Source organism: Megalopta genalis, chromosome 1, assembly GCF_051020955.1.
Source record: "Megalopta genalis isolate 19385.01 chromosome 1, iyMegGena1_principal, whole genome shotgun sequence".
NCBI classification, from domain to species: domain Eukaryota; kingdom Metazoa; phylum Arthropoda; class Insecta; order Hymenoptera; family Halictidae; genus Megalopta; species Megalopta genalis.
Window position 1 is genome coordinate 32,910,593 of NC_135013.1, and position 24,978 is coordinate 32,935,570.

The following is a 24,978-nucleotide window of genomic DNA, read 5'->3' on the forward strand; positions in this document are numbered from 1 at the left end:
AGACTAATTTTGATCAAATAATTTCGACAAGACTAATTTTGACAGATACTTCTAACAAACGATTTCGCTGAACAACTATCATAAATATTTGCGCAAACGTCGCTAGCACAACGATCGCAAACGACTGGCAAATCTCATCGGCGATACCATCAAAGTAACCGTGATAAAAACGAAATAAAACTAAGCGCGCACGATCGGTGAAAGTCTGCGTTGTAATTACAAGCGCCATTGTTGTTACAATGCACGCGAATTGTAACCGAGAGAAGAAAAACAAAGAAAAAAGAAGAAGCCAAGTTCCACGGGCGTGTGACTATCGAAATCGATCTCCATCCTTAACCGGGACCGGATGAATGAAAAATCTCCTTCGGCCGCGCTAATTGGAACAAACGTCTCGCGTACGGCGCCGCGACTGAACAAACATGAAAAACTATTTGTTCAGAATTTGCTGGCGCGAGCGTGACGCGCCGGGCTCTTTCGACGGAGCAGCGTAAATCGAGACTAGCGAAGGGGATTCTAAAGTAAATGAGACTCCACTTCAACAGATGAATCCGAAATGAAAGTGCTCCCTTTTCTTCGGCGCATGCGACCCGCCGCCGTCGCCACCGCCGCCGCGACGCGAACCTAATTTCGATGCCGGGATCTCGTGGTCGTAAAGGTGAGCCGGATTCGTCGAAACAACCTGCGGACCCTCTCTCTCTCTCTCTGCGCTTCGATCAAAGTTATCGAGCGAAACCGCTTTTAAATGCAACAAATTTTCCGTCTAACGGTGAACCGTTTACTGTTACGAAGAGGAGGCTCTCCGGAGTCGGCGAACCACGCGTGAAATGCCTGCAAGCATTTTTACGTCAAATTATGAAAACATTGCATCGTGGATTATAGATAACGACGGAGAACGGCGGATAACGTGACGCTTGTGAAAGCAAGTAATGGATGGTTATTTAATTATAATAATAATAGTAATAGTAATAATAATAGCAATAATAATAGTAATAATAATAGTAATAATAATAGCAATAATAATAGTAATAATAATAGTAATAATAATAGTAATAATAATAGCAATAATAATAGCAATAATAATAGTAATAATAATAGCCATAATAATAGCAATAATAATAGTAATAACAATAGCAATAATAATAGCAATAATAATAGTAATATTTATATATTAATAATAGTATATATAACTAATATTATTAGTATACTAAGTATATAGTAATATTATTAGTACACTAAGTATATAGTAATATTATTAGTATACTAAGTATATAGTAATATTATTAGCATACTAAGTATATAGTATACTAATAATATTAGTTATATATATACTATTATTAATATATAAATATTACTATTATTATTGCTATTACTATTGCTATTATTAATATTAGTATAGTACTAATAATAATATAAATATATACCAATTTAGTACTATAGTAGTAAGTTGTACTATAACTGTATTGTACTGCAATTGTACTAAATATAGTACTACTATACTAATTTATAATAGCATATATATTATATACTAATAATATAATAATAATATAATTCAGTGCAACACACGAAGATCATTGACAATTCTTTCTCGATTAAGCAATACAATATTAAATAATATTCTTCTAACAATATCGTCACAACTACGATCCCTTTCGAACATTGGAGATCCAGATCTAAACACGACGTAATCATTTGATTCGAATACATTCCACGTTAGCTTTGTTTAACCGTGGGAAATTAGATACGGCAGAGCGTAAAAGTAATATAAGGAATATGTTCGCATGCGAGTTTACAGTTTGGAATTTAGGTTTGCAACGCGGTCGCGCGGTTTCCCAATTTCGCAAGGACCGCGCGGAATTTGCACGGCAAAGAGAGATGATGATAAACCTCGGATAAGAAATTACGAACGAACAAAAAAGTGGCCGTTTCTTCATTAAGACCGCCCTCCAAGAACGTCGTCTCGTTCTAATCTAGAATTCCGGCCACTTTATAGTAATCAAAATACGTTCTCTCCTTTCATCCTGCGTCGGACACGTTCACGAAAAATCTCGTGTTCCTCTTGCAGTCTTTTATATCCTTTTTTTTCTCCTTTTAATTCGATGCGCATCGCTTTCGACGAAACTTCGTTTAATAAAAAAACGCAGAAAATGCAAAAAAAAAGAAAACAGAAAAAAGAAGGAAGTACGTAATGTTCGACGAGACAGAATCGCGCTGTGAAACGTGCGAAACTGTCTAGAAACTGATGAAACAGATAAAAAAAAAACACCATTGAAAAGTTACGTCAGTGCACGATGCACAAAGAGAATATTTCTTTCAAGGCCGGCGCCGACTGCTGCCAAGGGACTCTGCGAATTAAATGATCGACTTGGTTCCCACGGACTGTGATCAGCGTCGTTCAGACTGTCCCGTGAAGCGTAACCGTCTAACTACTGACCTTTCCGAAAGGTACCTTCACCTCGATCGTCGCTAAATCATAATTAGATCGCGGGCATCGCGCTACGGCGCGCTGCTAAAATATTTAACGCTCCTTCGACCGGGCTCGAAACAATTCATTTCGACGAACTAAACTTCCGCGGCGAACTGAAAACTTCCATCGAATCTGTGAAACTCGAGAAAAAAATAGAAGAACGATCGTTAGAATACATTTTAAGTTTTCAGTCAACGTTTCGTTATTCGTTAAATCAATCGCTTCGATTTTAGGATGATTTTATAGAGCTTAATCAGCTATAATTAGCTGATATGTACATAATATACAGGCTGTCCCAAAAACGTCTCACAATCCGAAAGGGGCGGGTTCCTCAGGTCGTTTGAAGCAACTTTTTCCTTTACAAAAATTTTCTCCGAGGCACCGTTGACGAGTTATTAACGAAAAACAGTGACCAATGAGAGGCGAGCTCAGCTGGCGCGAGGCGACCGAGACAATGAGCGGAACCGGGCTTCGCGCGCTGGTTGACTGGTCCGCCTCGCGTCAGCCGTACTCGATTCTTATTGGTCACTGTTTTTCGTTGATAACTCGTTAACGGTGCCTCGGAGAACATTTTTGTAAAGGAAGAAGTTGCTTCGAATGATCCGAGGAACCCGTCATTTCCGGATTGCGAGACATTTTTGGAACACTCTGTATATAATATACTATATGATGTATTTAATAATATGATAAATGTAACGTACTATATAATATAATAAATACATAGATATATTATATCTACTTTTACATTTAATATTAATATGTTGCTGATAAAATTCTTTCATTTCGAGCCTAATCAATTGCTCGCCAGAATAATAAAATCTGTTGTTCTCTCTTGTAATTTTGTAAATCAATTTGTAAAAATCTAAATCTGCAAGTACAGACAATTTAATTATTGGAGACCGTGATATTTGTGCATTTGCAACATGCAGAATCCTTGAATAAAAAAAGGAACGCAACGAAGAGATTTGTTAATTCTCCAAATACTCGTAGCTTAACCGCGATCTAGTGGTCAAAAACAACTTTCTTGGCGAAAGATGCGTCCACGGTCGCCCGTAATACGACGCTGAACTTTCACTGTCACGGTAATGGCAATGCCAAAGACATAATTAAACAATCATCTACCGCTCGCGCACTTTCTCGCTTATTAAGGTCCCCGATACTTCGAAAGTCGGCCCGCGTTGTTCGAGTTTCGCGTATCAACTTAAATATTCTCCTTACATCGACTTCTTTTGCCTCGTTCTCTATGCTAACCAGAAGATGCGACGTGCATACGAAGAGTAATTAACAGACCTTCGATGTTCTTGCAAGCTTGTACTTTCTCCAACAAAATTCCGGGAAGCCGTATCGACTTTGATTTCTTCTTAAAAATGTTAAATTATAAAAAAATTATAATGTACATGTATACAATTATTATTACATATAAAATATATTATAAAATATGTATTATAATAAAATATATTATACAATATATATTATAATAAAATATATTATAAAATATATATTATAATAAAATATATTACAAAATATATTACAAAATATATATTACAATAAAATATATTACAAAATATATATTATAATAAAATATATTACAAAATATATATTACAATAAAATATATTACAAAATATATATTATAATAAAATATATTACAAAATATATATTACAATAAAATATATTACAAAATATATATTATAATAAAATATATTATAAAATATATATTATAATAAAATATATTATACCTAAAATTATTAAAGAAAATACCAAATTTCTATCCGACTCCTGTTTCCCGCAAACGACGAAGGCACCGTTTGCTTCGCATAAAACTCCAGCAACAACATTTTCAACTCGCCTTATGCCCGCAAATGTGATCCGCTCGTGAAATAGCCTTACTCTTTTGACATCGCGCCGTTGGAATTCGTTCCGACGACAAGGTCGAAGTTCGTGTCCACGATGCGATACGAACGATCAGCCGAGCATCGCCGCTGATTAAAAACTGCGGTACGGTCCCCGGTGGGTCCTTTCGATGCAGAATGTGCACAGCGCCGAACAAAAGCGGGAACGCAATAAAACCTAATATCTTTTTCCCCCGGTTTCGCGGCAAACAGGAAATGAAAGCCGTTCCCGAGTGAAAGAGAGGAGCGCGCGCGCGCGCCCGCCAATTTCCGAGAGCTTTAAGCCGCCGAAGTTCTGCCCAAATCTCCCGGAAGATTAAGAATTCTCGAGGAACAGATTTCGAGACCGGATTCGTCGAGGTTTTCAGACTCGGAGACGAAAAAGGTACGATCAGTATACAAAAAGGTATAATCGCGTCGGCGCGCTTCTCGCAAATCGGAGATGCTCGCCGCGGAAAAATCCGGTGAAATCCGACTTAAACGCGGACGATGATTAGAAAAAGAAACGACAGAATACACAGCCGCGAGATACGAATTATTTAGGACCAATCCTAGAGCGGTTCGTAGCATCGAGCAGCCATGGAAATTGTTTAAGAAGCGAGCATCGCGAGGAACAATGCCGTATTCGCGAAAGATATCATCCGGTAGGCGCCCCGCGGAACGCGGTCTTTGTTCGTACCACGAATCCCTTCGACGTAGAAATTCTGTTTTTCACATAGAGAGAGAGAGAGAGAGATAGAGAGAGAGAGAGAGAGAGATGTCTGGGAATCGGGGAGAAACGGGCGCTATGGGGAACAATATTATACTTTCAAGATCACTTCGAAGAAAGTAAGTAAAACGCAACGGTGCGCACGAAGCGGGTTTTTCGCGGTACGAGAATCCGCGAGCCTTGTGCGGCACGATGGCGCGCCGCGCACTTTCACAGATATCGCTGCAAAGAAATCAGCAAAAATGCGAGATTTGCCTATCCGACGAATTTCCGAGGATAATCGTGCCTTTGGCTGAGCTGCGTGCGAAGAAAAAGACGACCGTCGTTGCGAGAAATAGCCGCGATATTGCCTCGCTTCGAGTGGAATTTTCTCGTAATTGCGTTCGTTTGCGAAGACTTGGTGTTCTCGGATCTGCCGGTTTCGATTCCGAACATTTCTGGCAGAAATCACTGTACCAAGTACAGTGATCAGTTTCGAAACGCTTCGCCAGCTTTCGAAGCACGGTCGATGAAGCACGCGTCGAAGAAGCATCTTGCGCGCAAGCGACAAAAAGCCGAGTCGCGTTGAAAACAAAAGCTCGGTGCCACGAGCGATTATTAGAGATCCAAGATTCGAGATCTGCGAAGGGCTCGAGTGCGCGAACGAGCGCCGAGAAGCGTCGACGAAGAAGCTATCAGCGACCAAAGAAGCGACCGTTCAATACGGCGAGGAAATCGCGTTTTCCAGCGGCGGCGTTTCCGAAGCGACGCGAAGCCGGTATTAAAGCAGACGGGCCTTCGAAAAGCTTGAGCGAACGCCGGGGCTCTATAAAAAGGGGTCCGCGAATTGAACGCGTTCTCCGATACGGAGAACGCGTTTCTCGCGCGACGATGCGGCGCGTGCAACGCGCGGCCTCGAAGACGACGCCGTGCGCTATGAGAGGAGAAGAGAGACGGCGGTCGGTCGGGGTGCTTTCAGAAAGATCGCTGGAAAGGAAACGAACCAAGCGAGAAAAGGTTCGTCAGCCGAACGAGCCTCTGATGCGGAAACGGTGCTTATCTGCCGCGGAACGGTACACGGGGCCTCGCGGACAGGCGGGCAGCAGGACACCGTTTATCGAGGGCCCGGCTCTCGGGACGCGACGACGCCGCGCGGAGTCCGGTAAAATAGAAAATCGAATCGTCGGCGAGATCGGTCTTGTTAACTGCAACCGAGCTTAACGATGCCAGCAAGACGAGCACGCGCGCGCGCGCGCGACGGGTTCCGAGAGAGTGTGTCCGAGTCGTCGCAGTAATTACATCGGCGCGGCATCGTCGCCCGGCTAGATCGATGCGGCTATCTTTCACTGGCGGGCATAATAGACTGGCTAACGGGCTGCAACGCGGAGAAAGCGGGACGCCGGCTCGTTCGGTCACCGTCGCAGATTATTACACGCCTTATATTCCCTTTGGGCCTCGTTATCGGTGTCATCCGTAAACCCTTCGGCCCGACGCTCTGACCCAGGACACCTCTGAATCCGGAACACACCTTCCGAGGCCTGCCGAAAGCGGAACAGGTTCGACCTCGCGCGAGATAACGGAGCAAAATTTTTCGTTCATTCGTCGACGAGAAGATCGTCGATCGGCGATTCAAAGAAATCCGATCGTTGATTGCCATTAATCGGTTTTAACGCGTCTATTTGTGTCGCGAGCTCGCCGAAAAAGCAAGGAACGACACGTTACACAGTAATGTCTCCCTTACTGACGCTCAGATTGTCCACTAATATGGATAATTTGAGAAGAGGGGATACGATTATTCGAGCTTTGCGGTTCATTTTTATAGTGAACAACATGGTCAACAACTATAAAAACGAGCTGTAAAAAGAAAAAGGCTCGAATAATATCTTCTCTTCCCAAATTGTCCGAATCTTAGCGTCAGTTACGGAGATATTACCGTACAGTAATGCCTCTCTAATTTACTGTAATGGCACTGTGCACGTCGAACGCCAATATCCTGAATTATTCATAGAATTATCCATAGAATTATTCACATTTTTTATCTGTTCATTTTATTCTGGCCTGCTCTCAAGATATTCTAAACATCTCGAGGTTTGAGAATTTATTTTTGACCTCACTAAAATTACAATTCAAATACAGTTGTCGACGCTGAGATTGCGCAGAAAAATGGATAATTTTGGAAGAGGGGATGCAATTATGCGAGCTTTGCGGTTTATTTTTATAGTCGCGAATTGTCAACGATTATGAAAACGAGCTGCAAGACTCGAATAATCGTGTCTCCTCTTCCCAAATTGTCCATTTTTGTGCACAATCTGAGCGTCAGTAAGGGAGACATTACTGTATAGCCAATGATCACTTACTATACTCGTCGTGACACAAAATCCTGCCGCTTTTTCACGACGAGTATACTCGACGAACGCAGCTAACCGGTCGATCTCATCCTCGACTCTGCTTCGAAGTTACACGGAGGCTACTAAAGCTTAAAAAAACCAATGTCTCGCATCGAGAAGTCTCTTCCGCGTCCACTTCGCCTCGAGATCGATCCAAAAAACGAATCCGTTGCGTCGACGTACATTTTCCCTGGCCCCGTTAAAAGAAGAAGCTGCGCCGTCCGCTTTTTGCTTGCAGCTCGAGCTGTCCTCGTCCTTTTTTTTCCTCGATCGTTCCGCCGGACTTCGGCGTTCGACTGGAGGACAACATTCGCGCGGCGACCCGGGCAGCTCGAAATGAATTTACAACCGGAAGAAATAAAGTCCCGTAACGAATTCAGCGCACCCTTGAACCCGGCACGCGAACGGCGAGCGGCGTTAACAATTTCCATTCATAAAATGGCCGAGGGAGGCGCACGCCGATCGGCGAAACCGGCGACTTCGCGTGCGAGAGAGAAAGCCTCTCTGTCTTCGGTTCGCTGTAAGACCGCTGGGAGACTGTGCTGGCTCTCCCGATGGGAGAAATAAGGTAATCCGCGCGTCGCAAGGTAACCCCGGGACATTTTTCCAGCTCTCCCGGTCTGTATGTTATATAAAATGCGTATCGGTTCGGCCGGTTACGTGGACGTTTCTATCTGGCGATATCGTATTCAGCCGGTGTCCCGGAAAACGCGCGCGATATCCAACGGCGGCAAGGTCGCCGGTATGTAAACCCGACGATGGTGGTGGTGGTGGTGGTGCTTCTATATAATTTATCGTCCGCACGCGTCGACTTTTGAATCGGTCGAACGCGGCACCGCGGCCGCGGACAGATAATCGTCGGATACATACCATTTGCATTTTACATGAGACCGCGGACGACGTCCGGCTGAATTTCACAAGGATATCGAACGATACCGGCGACACGAATTTCTCTTATCAACGGCAGAAGAAACTTTAACGCTCTCGCGGCTACCGTGTATACGGGGTGGCCGGTAAAATCCGCGGCGCGATCGGAACGAGAGAGAGAACGTTCCGCGCGCGAAGAGGATAAGTCGACAAGAACAAAAAATGGTAACCGCTTTTCATTCGAGTCTCTGTTCTCGAGAGAATCGAGCTGAAAGATGCGCCAAGATGGCTGTTGCAGTACCGCGAGAAGTAGAATGGGTGTGCCATGATCAGACGCGCCACTCGATTCCCACTCGATAGCGTTTCAATATTACAGTAATGTCTCTTGAATTGACGCTCAGATTGTCCACGAAAATGGAGAATTTTGGAAGAGAAGATACTATTGTTCGAGCCTTGTTGTTCGTTCTTTTTTATAGTTATCGATTGTCAATAATTATAAGAACGAGTCGCAAGGCTCGAATAGTCGCATCTCCTCTTCCCAAATTGTCGTTTTCTGTGCACCACCTGAGCGTCAGTATGGGAGACATTGTTGTATTTTGCGAACAGAATCTTTCCTCGAAAGCGGAAAATGAAATAACTTTAAATTGAATAATATTATCCCTTCTTTCTCGATTTATTTTTGCAGAAAGTATTTTGCACGACGTTTAGTCAGTCGGTCGCGCCACAATCAACGGGACCACCCTGTATAGTCGATTCTGCTCGGCGATGGCCTAGCACGTTTCCGAAAGTACGTGCTGGATACAATCAGTATAGTTCGCTCTTTCTTTCTTCCTGGCTCGTTTGCTGCTCCCGCTCGAACCATAGCGAAATCCTTCGAAAAATTATGCAAATGTGCGCGGAAAATGTGGACCTGAATTATCAACGCGCGTAGGTGATGAGCATAACTATAGCCTTCTATACTTTGCTGTTACACGGCTTGAATTACTACGAACTCTTTTTAAGCAAATTATGCAAATATCCGTGTTATAACATAGTCTCCTGAATTATTAGCATGTTTAGACGATGAACGTAATTGTATGCTGTTACGCTTTGCTCAACTCAGCTTGAATTACTGTGAATTCTCTCTTGAAAATATTATGCAAATGTGCGTGGGAGATGGAGCCCCGAATCTTTGTACGATTTACAATGTAATTATAATGCGATTATATATAATAATAATAAAACCTGAACAGCGTTCATATAATAATGATACGTTTACGTAGTGTCTTATAATTATGTTACCTGAGGTCATTTCAAGCAACTTTTTCCTTAGCGAAAATGCAATCCGCGGCTTCGATTGCGAGTAATTAACGAAAAACAGTGACCAATGAGAGGCGAGCTCGCCTGGCGCTAGGCGGCCGAGCCAATCAACGGAACTGGGCTTCGTGCGCCGGGACGCACCGCGCCAGCCGAGCTCGCCTCCCATTGGTCAGTGTTTTTCGTTAATAACTCGTGAACGGAGCCGCGGATTGCATTTTGGCTAAGGAAAAAGTTTCTTCAAATTACCTCAGGAATCACCCCTTGCTGTTAGCATAATTATATACAATATAATATAATATAAAATAATTCAATATAAAGACATAAAGATGGTACAAAAGGCAGACGTTTCTTCTATTACACTTAACCCTTACATTTCCGTTGTTGTATCAATATACTCTTTCATTTAAGTCAGCACTAGAAGGGTGAAATTAGGCCATCCTCACAAAAAGTACGGCACCGTGAACACGACATGTCCGCAAGGAACGTGTCGGGAAAGTATTAAACGAACTTTTGTACATTATCGCAAGTAAAATCGCTCGCTAGTAAAATAATGGCGCAACGTCAAGGGGCACGTTCGACTGGCCGACATTTGATAAGTTCAGGTGTGCCAGCCAACGTTGGAGCACCGTTCAAAGGAACTTGCTGCACGAACCGTGTGAATGACACCTTGAAATCCCGATCGAGGAATATTCCTACGGAATAATGAGAATCCGGCGCGCCGAGAATCTTGGCCGCGGTATCGCCCGCGCCCTATACACAGGGCGTTTGAAAACGGCCTTTGCCCGAAGAATCGGCTGGAACAGACCCAGGTGAACCGGCGCGGCGCGGCGGGGACCCGGGGACGATTGAAAAGTTCCGCTGACAGCGGAAGCCGGACGGGGAGCCGGGCGTTATTCACCGGTGAATGCGAACTTTCTACATACTTTCCGTGACTTGGAACTTCAACGCGAACGATCACGGCACGATATATCCTGCCACCGGCCATTATCTTGCGCCGCGGCCGCCTGAGAACCCTCGAGGGCTGTTTTCCCCCCCGCTTTGATATCGATACAAACGGGTCGACATCCGGCGTGACGGTGCCCGCTGAAATTCCGCGGACGAGAAACATGCATTTCTCGGCGATCCGGTTCAGAAAAATGTCCTTTTGCGGCGGAAATTTCTGTTACGTCGAGGTTGTGTCAAGGTTATCTCGTAATTATGTCGTAATTATGCCACGGTTTTCTCAAGATTATATCAGAGCTTTCGGTACACCTAAGGTGTTGATACTGAACCTGGCATATCGGCGAATACAGTAATGTCTCCCTTACCGACGCTCAGATTGTGCACAAAAATGGATAATTTGGGAAGAGGAGACACGATTATTCAATCCTTGCGGCTCGTTTTTATAATCGTTGACAATTCGCGACTATACAAATAAACCGCAAAGCTCGAATAATTGCGTCTCCTCTTCCAAAATTATCCATTTTTCTGCGCAATCTCAGCGTCGACAACTGTATTTGAATTGTAATTTTAGTGAGATCAAAAATAAATTCTCAAATCTCGAGATGTTTAGAATATCTTGAGGCCAGGCCGGAATAAAGTGAACAGATCAAAAACGCGAACGATACTGTGGATAATTCTATGAATAATTCGCGATATTGGCGTTCGATGTGCACAGTGCCATTACATTTAACGGGGCCCGTAAATTAAAATCGTCGTCGTTTCTAGTGCTGCGTGGGTTTAGCGTAAAAAGTTATTAATTCGTTGACTTATTTTTGGGGAAGTTTTCATGTGCCATGGCCGTGACAGCAGGCAATTTCGAATGACAGTTCGCATGTCCATTGATTTAATTTTCGAACGATTCCACGGCCATTTTACGCTGGCCACGATTTAACGGGGCCCGTAAATTAAAATCGTCGCGAATGGAATCGCGTAAAACGCAATTTCCATCGCGGCCGGCCGCAAGAAACCAAATTGATTTCTCCCCGTCGTTACACCCCCTGTATTAAAACGGGCCGAGCGTACAGAACCGTCGAGAAACACGCGACGCGAAATCTGCGGGAGGCTCGATTAATAGGAACCCGGACTACTACGAGATTATTAGAAGCTTCTAAGGAGATTCTATTGATTACGATTCGGTATAGGGGAGCAAAGCGGAAGCGGAGAGCATCGAGCTCTAATTGCTGCTCGATTGGAGTCGATTCGTCGTCGCAGGAAAAACGATTCAATCAGTTAGCCGACTGTGAATTTTTTGCTACTCGCAAGCTTGATGGTGTTTCGTATTTTGCATTTATTCGAGAATATCCGGATTTTTTACGTTCACGATAAAGCCGGATAGGTAATACTTGAAACAATAGAAATATTAAAGGCGCTTAAGAATTCTTCTATGTAGGAGTAAATGTTTATTAATCAATATAAAATTCTAGAACATTTTTATATGGACGTTATAAAAAATTATATATTATATTATAATATTTAATATTTCTTCTCTAATATTTAATATTTCTCTATTATATTATTTAATATTTCTCTATTATATTATTTAATATTTCTTTTCTAATATTTAATATTTCTCTATTATATTATTTAATATTTCTTTTCTAATATTTAATATTTCTCTATTATATTATTTAATATTTCTTTTCTAATATTTAATATTTCTCTATTATATTATTTAATATTTCTTTTCTAATATTTAATATTTCTCTATTATATTATTTAATATTTCTTTAGTTTGTAAATAATTAAATAAAAATTCTATATAATTTTATGTGATTTCAATTGTAATATGTACGTGTGGATATTATTTTTAACTCACTGATATTATTAAAGAAATAATGGAATTTCTATTTCAATCATGTACGTTGCAATCGATGAGAATAATCTTTTATTTTGCACAGAGATCCATAGTCTATTTATAATATTTCAGGAATTTTATTGCATAAACCTTTCTGTCGAAAATTCAAATTTTTGCCGCTAGATCGCGAAAACATGAAAATAACGCTTCATTCAAGCGTTGACAATGAAAAATATCGTTGTTCGATGACTTTCCGTCGGGGTTTCCTCTCGAAAAATGTTCGATCTCGAAAGGAATTTCGAACAGAATTTACATGTTTGCTGCAACTGCTTTCGCGCGTCGTCGACGTGATCGCATAATCGGCAACCGTCAAAGGTGAAACGGCGCGTGCATTGTAATGCGGTCACACAATTGTGCGAAATGTACTTAAACCCGTCCGAATAAGCTATATAAAGCCATCTCGTGTGCTATCGACGGGAGCGAATAACCGGAAATCGCTCTGATTCGTTTCAGAATTTCAGAATGCCACATTGATCGCCGATAAACCACGACAAAGAGACACGCGCTCGGAAATCGTAGAAATTGTAAAATTCTTCTAAAAAGACCTCGTGTCCACGAAAAATTGTAAAACCGTCGGGGATATCAGAAACCTAAATTCTAAGAATACCAAATAAGAACTACAACGAATGCGCAAAATGTATATGCATATTTCAGTGATATGCAAGTCACTTTTAAACAGCCATTTATCTCTAGCGACAATGAATGGACTGAGGAAGGTATAGAATTCGCGAAGTCGACTTGAAAAATGCGCTACATGCATGAAAATATTTAACGTACGATTTGAAAACGAGTAAACTGTTATTTAATTTTATTATCATTCTATTTCATTATTTTATTATTATTCTATTATTGTTCTATTATTGTTCTATTATTATTCTATTATTGTTCTATTATTGTTCTATTATTATTCTTTTATTATTCTATTATTGCTCTATTATTATTCTATTTTATTATTTTATTATAATTTCATTATTATTTTATTTTATTAGTTTATTATTATTCTATTATTATTCCATTTTATTATTTTATTACAATTTCATTATTATTTTATTTTACTATTTTATTATTATTCTATTATTATTCCATTTTATTATTTTATTACAATTTCATTATTATTTTATTTTACTATTTTATTACTATTCTATTATTATTCTATCTTATTATTTTATTACAATTTCATTATTATTTTATTTTACTATTTTATTACTATTCTATTATATTATTCTATTTTATTATTTTGTTATAATTTCATTACATTATTAAATACCATTCTCCAAACCAACTCGACAGCGTTTAAGAAACGGCGCCGTGAAGATCAGTTCCGAAAAAACGACTCGGCAAGCAGCCTAATTAAAATTCCAAATTTCCCGAAATAAAATCCTCGGTTTCGAAAAACGCAGCAAAAAGTAATGATACTTCTTTCGAGGCCGCCTCTCATCGCGATCCATTTTTTTTCCCCACGAAACGGAACGGTTTACCATAACGCTGCGTAATCGTGCACGAAAAATAACAGTGAGACAAGGAGAGCGCGCACAGTTACACCGCGGTCTCGTTAAGAACGCATTCACACTTTGCCCCCTGGTATAATTTCGTTAAGCTAATCAGCCGCGAAATCGACTTAAGCCGATACCCATCTAACGTTGATAAATTATTCCCGGCCGCTTAGCGACTCGATGCTAATGAATGTCGCGCGATGATACATCGCCGATTAGCGGATCCGTTCGACGCGTGGTTCTTCGAAGATCGTGCACGTGTGTGTATACGTGTGTGTTACACGTACGCGTTCTGTCCGATGCAACGAAGACGAAAGAAAACCTGCAAAAGCAACACGTTCGATCGAATACTGATCGCAATGAAGAAGACCTCATTCGGCTTCCCTCGGATTCCGTTTATAATTTAGTCCGTTGCCGGCTGCACAGAGCCAACTGTCCGCTCCGCTTCGACCGGTCGAAATAAATTTTCGCGAAAAATCGCCTCGACGCGCGTCGTTACCGTTTGATTCGTTCTCGTTTGCTTTCTTTCGAATCTCGAAGCATTTTTATTTATCTTTTATTTTCCATGTTTTCGATCGACGATCGTCAGCTTTATTTATTCATTCTTCGACAAATATTTTAGAAGATTCTTCTCTTGTTGTTAGCTTTTCTACTGTTTCTAATTTCTCCTTTTTCTTTTTGTTCAGAGCAATTTTAATCTCAGCGGAGTTTATTGCATTGCATTATTTCGAATGCGATGCAATACGAACGCATTTTGTTCAGCGATTGCACATTTTTTACGTTATTCCCGGCAGATAGTTCGCAGCTTTTTAGAAACGAGTGGCCTCCGATTTGACAGCAATCTGTCCAATTTGTTGCTCGAACACTGCTGCTGTTTCATTCTAAAGATCATCCAATCGACGAAGCTTAAAACGGCCAAACGAGTATCTTAATCTGTTCGCCGCTTTTGATAAGACTCGCCGATAAACCTGTCCAATTAGTGGCTCGAATTTTCAGCTGCGACGACGGCGTGGTTCGACCACAGAGAATATCGCGCAAGTTCGAACTATACATCGCGCGCATTCTCTAGATTTTTTCGAACGATTTTTACGACGCGCGTTTTTTAACACCGCACTGATTTAATGTCGTGAAAATACGGTCGTCTGCTTTGATAAACGTAAAAGACTCGTGTTCCTAATGTATTGGGATGGCAACTAAGTAATTGCCGATTTCAGTTATAGATGTCTCTCACTCTCATTTTTATGATGTCCGTAAATGTTATATTATAAAATTATTATTATTATTATTATTATTATTATTATTATTATTATTATTATTATTATTATTATTATTATAAAATTATTATTATTATTATTATTATGTTATTTTTTATTATCCGTGAATGTTAGCAACTGAACAAATTGAATGCAGCGGTCAAGGAAAAGCGAGCAGAATTGGTCGATCGTAAAGGTGTCATTTTTCAGCAGGACAATGCTAGGCCGCACACGTCTTTGTCCACTCGGCAAAAATTGATGGATATTGCTTGGGAATTAATGTTACACCCACCGTATAGCCCTGATCTCGCGCCATCGGATTACCACTTATTTCGATCCCTGGACAACTCCCTTCGTGGTAAAACTTTTAACGACGACGACGCTGTAAAATCTCACTTAACTCAGTTTTTGGCCGAAAAGGATCGGACTTTCTACGAGCATGGAATTTTCAAGTTGTCGGAGAGACGGCAAAAGGTCATCGGTCAAAATGGAAAATACATTACAGATTAAACTTCGTTCCAAGTAAAAAGAAAATTGTTTATTTCATTGAACAAATCGGCAATTAGTTGCCAGCCCAATAATTCTTGCTGATGCAATCAACAGTACATTTTCTTCGTTCGTGACTAATTCAATATTTAATACATTAAATTGACTATAAAAAAAGATGAAAATAAATATTCGAGAAACAACGAAATTCAAACAACATTATATCATATTTTTGCAACGTGATCTGTCGCGACATCTCTAAAAGTAATAATCCGAATAGAAATAAATGACGTTCAAATTTATAATAAAATTGCAACATCTCGTCCAACATTCATTATCAATGTTTTTTTATATTTATTCACTTTAAAATCGGAGTTTCGCGTTTCGAAAACGAAGTTACCGTCACGAAAGCATCGCAGCAAAAATGCTGAAAATTGTTCTCGACGACAGCGACGCCGTCTCGAAACAACGGGATTACAAAAACCGATCGAAAACGCGTACAAAATACTCTGATCACGTTTTAAAAAACGAGTCAGAAGACATTCCTCGCTCCCTCAATCGCGCGTACGTCGCACCCAGCGCGATCCCCCGAGCACTCGCTCGCCGCGATTGACGAATCGAGACGCGGGCGCCCGGAGAAAGATCAGCGAACGCCGAAAGAAGTTCCCGGTCACCGTCGCAAAATTCCCAGAGCCAATGCGACCTGTTCTCCGACCAACAGCGAAGCGACGTGCACGCCAAAGACCGTGGAACGGTTAATAATAGCAACACCGTTTCAAAATAAAATCATTATGAGCCGCGTTAACACCGGCGACCGTGTTTATCGATGAGCGCCGCGTAGCACCGGTAGCACCCTCTCCTGCTCGCGAGTGCCGTATCCGAGGCGTATCGCGAGCCATTGTTAACAGCCTGTTCATTACCCGGACCTAATTAAATTGTCGATCCAGCGTGGGCTGCGCGGCGCGATCAGCGGGGCCGTCGCGATTCGGCTCTCCGCGAGAGAACACAAAAAGAAAATTCCCTGCCGACGATTTTCCTCGTGTTCGACGGGTCGGTCGGCCGTTCCGCGACGGAAACCGCGCGACGAACGTTCGCGGAGAGCGATCCAGCCACTTATCTGATCAATACTCGTGGTCCGGGAGGCAGCTAATTTCGCGGCGCGAGCCGAGATTCAAGGTTACTCCGGGGAGTAAAACGTCCGGAGCGACGGCAGCGTAATCAACGAGGCGGCGCGATCGACGGGAGCCGAAGGTTCGATCGATCGATCGTTCACACCGTAGCTATTCCCTAAACAGCTTCGTAGGACCGCGTAGACAACCCTAATCGACGATTCCACGCAGGTCGACGCCTAGGCCGGCGGAGAGCCTTTGCGACAATCGTTATCCCCCGAGCCGTTCCGGCGACGTTAACCTACATCGGCCCCGGCTCCGTTACAAGGTCACGCCTCGTCCGGAGACGTGTCCAACCCGCTCCCCTAAACCCGACCTAAAACACCCCTAATCTCGCACAGACAACCGGCGATCGTAAACACAGTCTCGCGAACGTTAGACACGGACGATTCTAAAAAGGGGAATCCGAGCGGATCTGCGGACGCAGCTGCGTGAGATCTCAACATCTTCAGGAACGTCCCGTCCGGAGACGGCGGCTCCGAGATGGTAGCCGACGAGCTTTGGGTGAACGGCGGGGGTCTCTGTCCGGTCTGACCGTGGCCGCGACGTTCGAGGTACGGATTCCAAGGTACTCACCTTGACGAAATGCAGGTTCTCCTTGTCGAGGAGGAACTCCATGGATTTGTGTGGCCGTTGGTTGATGGTGGACGCGGTGTCGTCGTCTTGGGGGCTCCTGTGCGAAGCGCCGACGGGCGACTGGGGTACGTGGAGGGCGTGCTCCGGCCTGGGTCGCGGGGCGGTCGAGGTGTGATTCAGATTGAGCAGGCTCCTGGTCTTTTTGCCGGCGGCGGTCACTGAGGCGGTGGTCGTCGTCGTCGACGGCACGGCCTCGTCGAGGTCGGTCTCGAGCAGGCCGACCGGACGCTCCTGGGCGGCCTGCATCGTACGGGCTCTCGCCATCTCGATGGCCGCCGGATTTCCAAGGTCCGTGGCCGCGCGTCGGCGCGACGAAGACGCCGACGACGACGCGCCCGTCGACGGTCTCGAGCTCAGCGCCCCGACGCGGGGCGGCTGTGGAGGCAGGGGCGGCTTGCTGGATACTGGCGCCCTCCCGTTCGCGCTGCGAAAACCAACAGGATTTTGCGAGTTAGTCGCGGCGATAAGGGACAGAGGTCATGCCTTTGAACTTTCCCGCGGCGATACTCTCTCTCTCTCTCTCTCTCTCTCGCTTGCTGGATTACGTTCGGGATTATGATTGGCGGATGTTATGGTGGATGTTATGGTGCGATGGGTTCGACGAGTATACTCGTCGGGGAACGGTGATGGGGTTTTGATATGATTCGCGGGAAGATTAGGTGCGAAAGGGGTGATTTAAGGGGAGGAGGAGAGATTGTTCGAGCTTTGCGGCTCGTTTTTATGGTTGTTGAGGATTATAGAAATGATTACAGTTGGCGATTGTAGAAATGATTATAGTTGGCGATTGTAGAAATGATTATAGTTGGCGATTATAGAAATGAGGACAAGCCGGAGGAAAATTAGGGGTGAACTCTATCGATAATAATTCGCGACGTGGCGACGTCGGTGACGTTGCTCGTGGAAATATCGACAGAACGTCGTAACAATGTGTCGAGATTGTTGAACGAACTGTTAAAAATAAGTTTGATCGCGTTGCTATTTATTTTGTACTTGATCTTACGAATTAGGGAGAAATTACTGTGTTTTGTGTCACGACGAGTATACTCGTCGGGGAGCGGTGCTGGGATTTCGATCTGATTCGCGGGAGGATTAGGTGCGAAAGGGATGATTTGGGGAGAGGAGGTGAGATTGTTCGAGCTTTGCGGCTCGTTTTTATAGTTGTTGGCGATTATAGAAATGATTATAGTTGGCGATTATAGAAATGATTATAGTTGGCGATTGTAGAAATAATTATAGTTGACGATTATAGAAATGAGGACTTGTCCTGGAGGAAAATTGGGGAGGATTTAGCGTAATTAGGGACGAACTCTATCGATAATAATTTGCGACGTCGGTGACGGTGACGTCTCGCTCGTGGAAATGCCGAAAGAACGTCGCGAAGATATGTCGAAATTGTTGAATGAACTGTTAAAAATAAGTTTGATCGCGTTGCTATTTATTTCGTACTTGATCTTACGAATTAGGGAGAAATTACTGTATTTTGTGTCACGACGAGTATACTCGTCGCGCGTAGAAAGAAGCGACCGTTAGCTATTGAAATTGTAATTTTAGTGAAAGCAAAAATTATATTAATAATATTCTGAAATTTCGGGACATTTTTAGACCCACCCCTCGAAATATTGCAACAGCTGCGTGCGCATAAATGAACCCATGTGGCACGGTTGGACTATTTAAATCCCACCCCCTATAATACATAGAACGAACTGAATTCTATTATTATTGTTATTATGTTTTCTGTTTTTATATTCTGTGATTCCTTTGATAATCAAAACTGTACCAATTTTGTTTAACTTGAAACGCGACAAAATTTCTGTGCAACGTGGGTCTGTTTTATTTTCTGAAATCCTCTGTGCCTCAAAGAGTTAACAAGAAATACAAACATATTATTAATACAAAAATCTCCGCAAAAGTGTTCGTACATCTTTAAAAACGCAGTCAATTTTTCAAAACTAGACCAATCGACTTGAACGCTTTTTCTAGTCGATAGAGGCACTAATCTACTGAACAAAAACTGAAATGTAGTTTTCTTTAAATTTCATTATTACTTGGAATTACAAAAAAAAAAAGGAAGGATAAAGATGATCGCAACCAATTAAGAGAAAAGATTGTTTCGGCGTATCCAATGAATCGAAACTGATATCGGACTGGAAACCAGGCTGAACGTGGGAGCGGACCTGAATTTCAGAATCGGAGAGACGTTCTAGATTTTTAAGGGTTCTAAAATTAGAGGAGGAAGTGATAGGGAACATAGAGAGGTCACGATGATGTGGGCTCCGAATGAATGACGCATTGAAATCGGAGGAAAATATCGGCACTGATAAGACGCTGCTGATTAGAGGCCAATGCATTATACGCCAGTTTTCTATGTTACATTTTTATCAAACGATATCAATCCTATTTAAAAACCGAACGACTTTCGATAGTTATTAAACACAATCTACAAGGTGTTTGCAAATACGCGTTAAATTTTTTGAAGAGATTATTGAGCTTGTAATATTGTATGGATCAACATATTTGCATCCGGTGTTGTTAACTTTGAAAACAAGACTTTGTAAGCTGTTTGTTCGATTCATCGATATTCCGCCATTTATTACAAGCTATGCTTTCATTTTCGTTAAATTATTCATTTTTGTATAAATCGCTTTGTACTCGTGCATATAAGCAAATAAGTAAATAAATACAAATATGTATAATATATATGTATAATAATATTCAATGAACGAGCTAAATTTCACGTTTCCTTGTTTACGCAATTTTCCAGATCGGCTGGAAATTTTTGTATTCTGAAGTTAAAATAGCTTCGAGTGCAAAATATTGATGACGTTTTAAATAACATTCTCTTGGCCTAATAAAATAATTCCATTTAACAGTTTAGCTGACCGGATTATTTGCTCGCGGATCTAAAAATAAATCCATTATGTTTACCTAATTATTTTATTTATTAAAATCCAATGATCGATAAAACGATCGATATCGTGCAGCGTAACCCTTTGCACTCGCGTGGCGACTCCGATGCGCCGCTAAAAATTGCTGTACTATTTTGTCAAAATAATTGTAACAGCATCAGACTCGTTTACATCTAAAAGACTCTTAAAATTGCAAGTTTTGTACCTGCCAAATAGACTTTCGTATGCATAAATCGCAATAAATCATACAAAATAGAAACATCGTAGATCGGAAAATACGTTTCAAATACAATTAAAATAGCTTCGAGTGCAAAGGGTTAAGTTTTCCATTGCAATTCGACGCGAAAAGTATTGTAAACAAAAACGATTCCGCGAAGTCCGAGAAATTTCCGAAGACAACGCGACGAGATCCGCGTTCGATCCGGTGCAACGACGAAGGCAAAAGTATAACGCAGCGAACTAATTACGCCATCGGTCGCGCTTTATCGCTTAATCTCACGATCGTTAGCTAAACAATTCCACGCCGGAGCGCAGCGGCGCCGAAAGCAAATCCCCCGTAAGCCGCGAGCATTTCATCTTCGAGCTGAATTAAGCGATTATTAACGGCAATCCAGCCGCTAACCGAAGACAAAGGGCGGGCTAATTCTTCGACGGGAGAAAGCAGGAAGGAGGGGAGGGGAGAGGTGATGGGAATATATCGCGAGTCGCGGTGTCCAACGTTAATTTCATTCGATCCAATTAAAGCGAAACGGGCTCCGCCGGTTTTCCAGGGAGGCGTGACGCGAAGTCATCGGCAAAAAGTTAATTGTCAAACAACAGCGAGCGCGAGACCAGTCGGAACGGTTCTCTCGAATCGGACAAACCGGGCCGACGTGTCCGGAAAACTGTGAACGCCGATATACAGGTTGTCCCTAAAATGTCTCGCAATCCGAAAGTGGGGGATTCCTGAGGTGATTTCAAGCAACTTTTTCCTTAGCGAAAATGCAATCCGAGGCTTCGTTTACGAGTTATTAACGAAAAACCGTGACCAATCGGAGGCGAGATCGTTCGGCGCGAGACGGCCGAGCCAATGAGCGGGACTGGACTCCGTGCGCGCGTTGACTGGGCCGCCGCGCGCCAGCCGGGCTCGCCTCTTATTGGTCAGTGTTTCTCGTTAATAACTCGTAAACGGAGCCTCGGAGAACATTTTCGCAAAGGGAAAAGTTGCTTCAAATGGCCTCAGGAACCTCCCATTTCCGGATTGCGAGACACTTTCGGGACACCCTGTAATATCGTTCGAGCGCGTCGCTCCTCCACACTCTGATAATTTTCGCGACACCTTTTTCGCCGTCTCTCGATAATGATAATGATACGTGTTTACCGAACGGCCGAGACTCTTTGATAAATTGCACACCGACCCGCACGTCTCTCTGTGTCGGGGTAAAAGCAAAAAAGGATCTATAGAAAGGAAATTCGGTCTTCCAAGGAAACGACAACGACGACGACGAACAATTTTTTAATTCGGTCGATTCAACGTTTAGAACCGTGACGGAAATATCGAACAGATTTCTCGCGAATTTCCGATTTCCATTTCGCTCGAACAAACGTAGCTTTCGCGCGAAGGACTGCAAAAAAATCATCGGCCGAGTGTTACAGCTCGAATGAAAACGGTAGAGAAAATCTGGTAAGCCGTTGAAAATTCGCGAAGATTGTTTCGCTTCGTTGTTCTTAATCGGACGCGGAGACTCTCCGTTTAGAGAGTCCGTGATTTTATTAAAAGTGGAAATAAAGTTCTCGCGTAATCGAGTTTCGCGCGATCCTCGAGCGCGAAATTCGATTGCATTTTCCCCCATAAAAAGTCCTGCCGGTCTGTTACAACGGACAACGGTTGCATTCTTTCCGCGAACAGTTCAACAATTGGATAATTAAACGGGGATATAATTAACGGGCGAAAAACATGGCTCCCTTGTTGCTGCTCCGTTGAGAACCGTATAAAACTCCGGCCAGATGTGGATGGACTTCCTTTTTCTTTTCTTTTCTTCTTTTTCACTCCACGAGAGCGAAAAGAGATACGCGCGTGAAATCAATCACGTTAATTATGTGGCAACATAAGCTGCAGACACGACGGTGGTATTCGGATGAGTCCGAGAAGTTCCGTAACTTTCCTTGGTTCCGTAGCGTTGCTATAATACTTGTTCATGGTTCGTGCACAGGAAAAATGAAATATTTCGAACTATCAACCGCTTGCGCCGAACCGTGCCCATTGAATAAACTTTTGAATCATTCATTGCACAAATAACCGTTGCAACATTATACAGTTTTCTATTAGAATTCGTAAAGTTATCCAACAGGCGATCGCTATGACAACGACGTCTTTTAATCGGTGTTTAACCCCTTGGACTATGACAATGTTTAAAATATTAATTATTATTTATATTAATAATTATTATTATTTTATTACTATTTAATTTCTAATTACTAATATTAGATTAATTAGATTGATAATTATTGTTAATAATTGGACTATGACAATGTCTGAAATATTAATAATTATTTATATTAATACTTATTATTTCATTATTATCTATTTTTTAGTTATTGTATTATTATTGATTAAGTATATTAATAATTATTATTGATAATAAGGCTATAGCAATGTCTAAAATATTGATAATTATTTATATACTATATTCAGATATATTATCAAAATTGATATTGATATTATCAAAACGTATAATCTAGTAAATAATAGAGAATCCTTAATAGTCCTTAATGATAAAATAATAGAGAATAATTTCCTATTCGGATACATATTTTCACAGATAAATTGTCATTCCAATTGATAATAATAAAATAGAATTAGAATAAAACTTGTTCCTAGCTCTGTTTCGAATGAAAATTCTTTGCAACCAGCATCAAGGATCGCCCGTTAACATTCAAGTAAATCGAGCTAAAAAAGAACAGTTTTACGCTATTTTTCATTCGAAGCATCTATCAACCCTTTGCACTCGAGTGGCGACTCCAAGGCGCCATGAAAAATTGTTACGTCGCGTTTCAAAATATATTTGTATTAATCAAATTTATTTTATCGACCAAAATTCAATTTCGTATGCTCGAAATGCACTAAATTACATAAAATGAAAATACCATGTGTCAGAAAAACTGTTCCAAATTTTTCGTCAATTTGGCTTCCGGTGTGCAAAGGGTTAAACCACATCTCAGAACTCGTTTAACCGTTGTTCCAAGGGGATCGTCGAGACGATCGAGGCACAGAGGCGGCTCGTAAACCGAAAACGGTTGGGAAACGCTGATTTAGGGCATTCAGCGTAGATGCACAGCGGCTAGTTACACGTCGATCGCTACGTAACACTTTCGCGGCGGGCTCTTGTTTGCTCCCGTTGGCTTTGAACTTCAGCCAGCGCGGAATTCACGAGCACCGGAGGAGGCGGTTCTCGTTGGGAAGTTCTCGCCGCCGCGCCGCGGTGAATCCGTAGCAGCTTTCACGCGATTCAATCATCAATCACGCGGCTCCCGTTACGCGCGGCGAAGAAAACGACGCGGAAGCGGCCGCGAGCGTAACCCGCCGCGCGCCGCCTCGTTCCCGCCGCCGCGCCGCGCCGCGCCGCGCCGGCCGTTCGCCGCGTTTGTCCCGCGATCGAACGTCTAAATAGTCGTGGAACACGGCGCGGCACGATCGAAACGATCGTCGACCACCAGGCCGCCGTTTAACCGTGATTAAACGATGCATCCCGGATGAACGGTTTCGCGCGCGGCAGAATGCGGGCTTCGTGCGCGCTCGCCGCGCACGCGACTTTTAGAAATTCTATGCCGCGTCGACGAGCGCCGATCTCACGGAGTTCAGAGGCTCGCCGGTTAACCTTTTAGCGCTGCGCAGCCGGTGTCTTTCAAGATTCTTCAAAAATGTCTCGCAATCCGGAAATGGTGGGTTCTTCGGATCATTTGAAGCAACTTCTTCCTTTACAGAAATGTTCTCCGAGGCACCGTTAACGAGTTATTAACGAAAAACGGTGCGCCAATAAGAATCGAGTACGGCTGACGCGAGGCGGCCCAGCCAACCGGCGCGCGAAGCCCGGTTCCGCTCATTGGCTCGGTCGCCTCGCGCCAGCTGAGCTCGCCTCGCATTGGTCACTGTTTTTCGTTAATAACTCGTTAACGGTGCCTCGGAGAACATTTTTGCAAAGGAAGAAGTTGCTTCGAATGACCTGAGGAACCCGCTACTTTCAGATTGCGAGACATTTTTGGGACATCCTGTAGATTGATTTCCTCGACAGATTGATTTTTAATGGTAACACGATCGCGCGAATGACGACGATTTGGACCGCGGATTTTGTGCATTTATGGCAGAAATGCATCGGATGAAATGCAAAGCAGAAGAAATATTAATCCTTTGTAATCGTCCGGTGACTCTGAGGCACCACTAAAATTGTTACATCGCGTTCCAAGATAATTTTTTGTATCATCAAAGTTTAGATGTAAAAAATTGTTAAAAATATTGTAAATTGTATGAGTCACAAGAGTCAATTTCACATGCATAAAATGCACTCGTAAATGTACTCTTTCAACAACATTATGTAACCATACTGTGCAACACTATCGACGTCTCG

At 42.5% G+C, this 24,978-nt stretch overlaps 1 protein-coding gene across 8 annotated transcripts in view; it reads right to left on the minus strand.

The window, feature by feature from the left end:
- LOC117218047 (uncharacterized) overlaps window positions 1-24,978 on the minus strand; it is a 170,284-nt gene that overhangs the window by 81,217 nt on the left and 64,089 nt on the right. For all 8 annotated transcript variants that reach the window (XM_033466076.2, XM_033466080.2, XM_033466079.2 and 5 more), the window contains exon 6: window positions 17,409-17,892. In XM_033466076.2, the coding sequence (XP_033321967.2) occupies window positions 17,409-17,892 (484 nt within the window). The remainder of the gene's footprint in view (window positions 1-17,408; window positions 17,893-24,978) is intronic.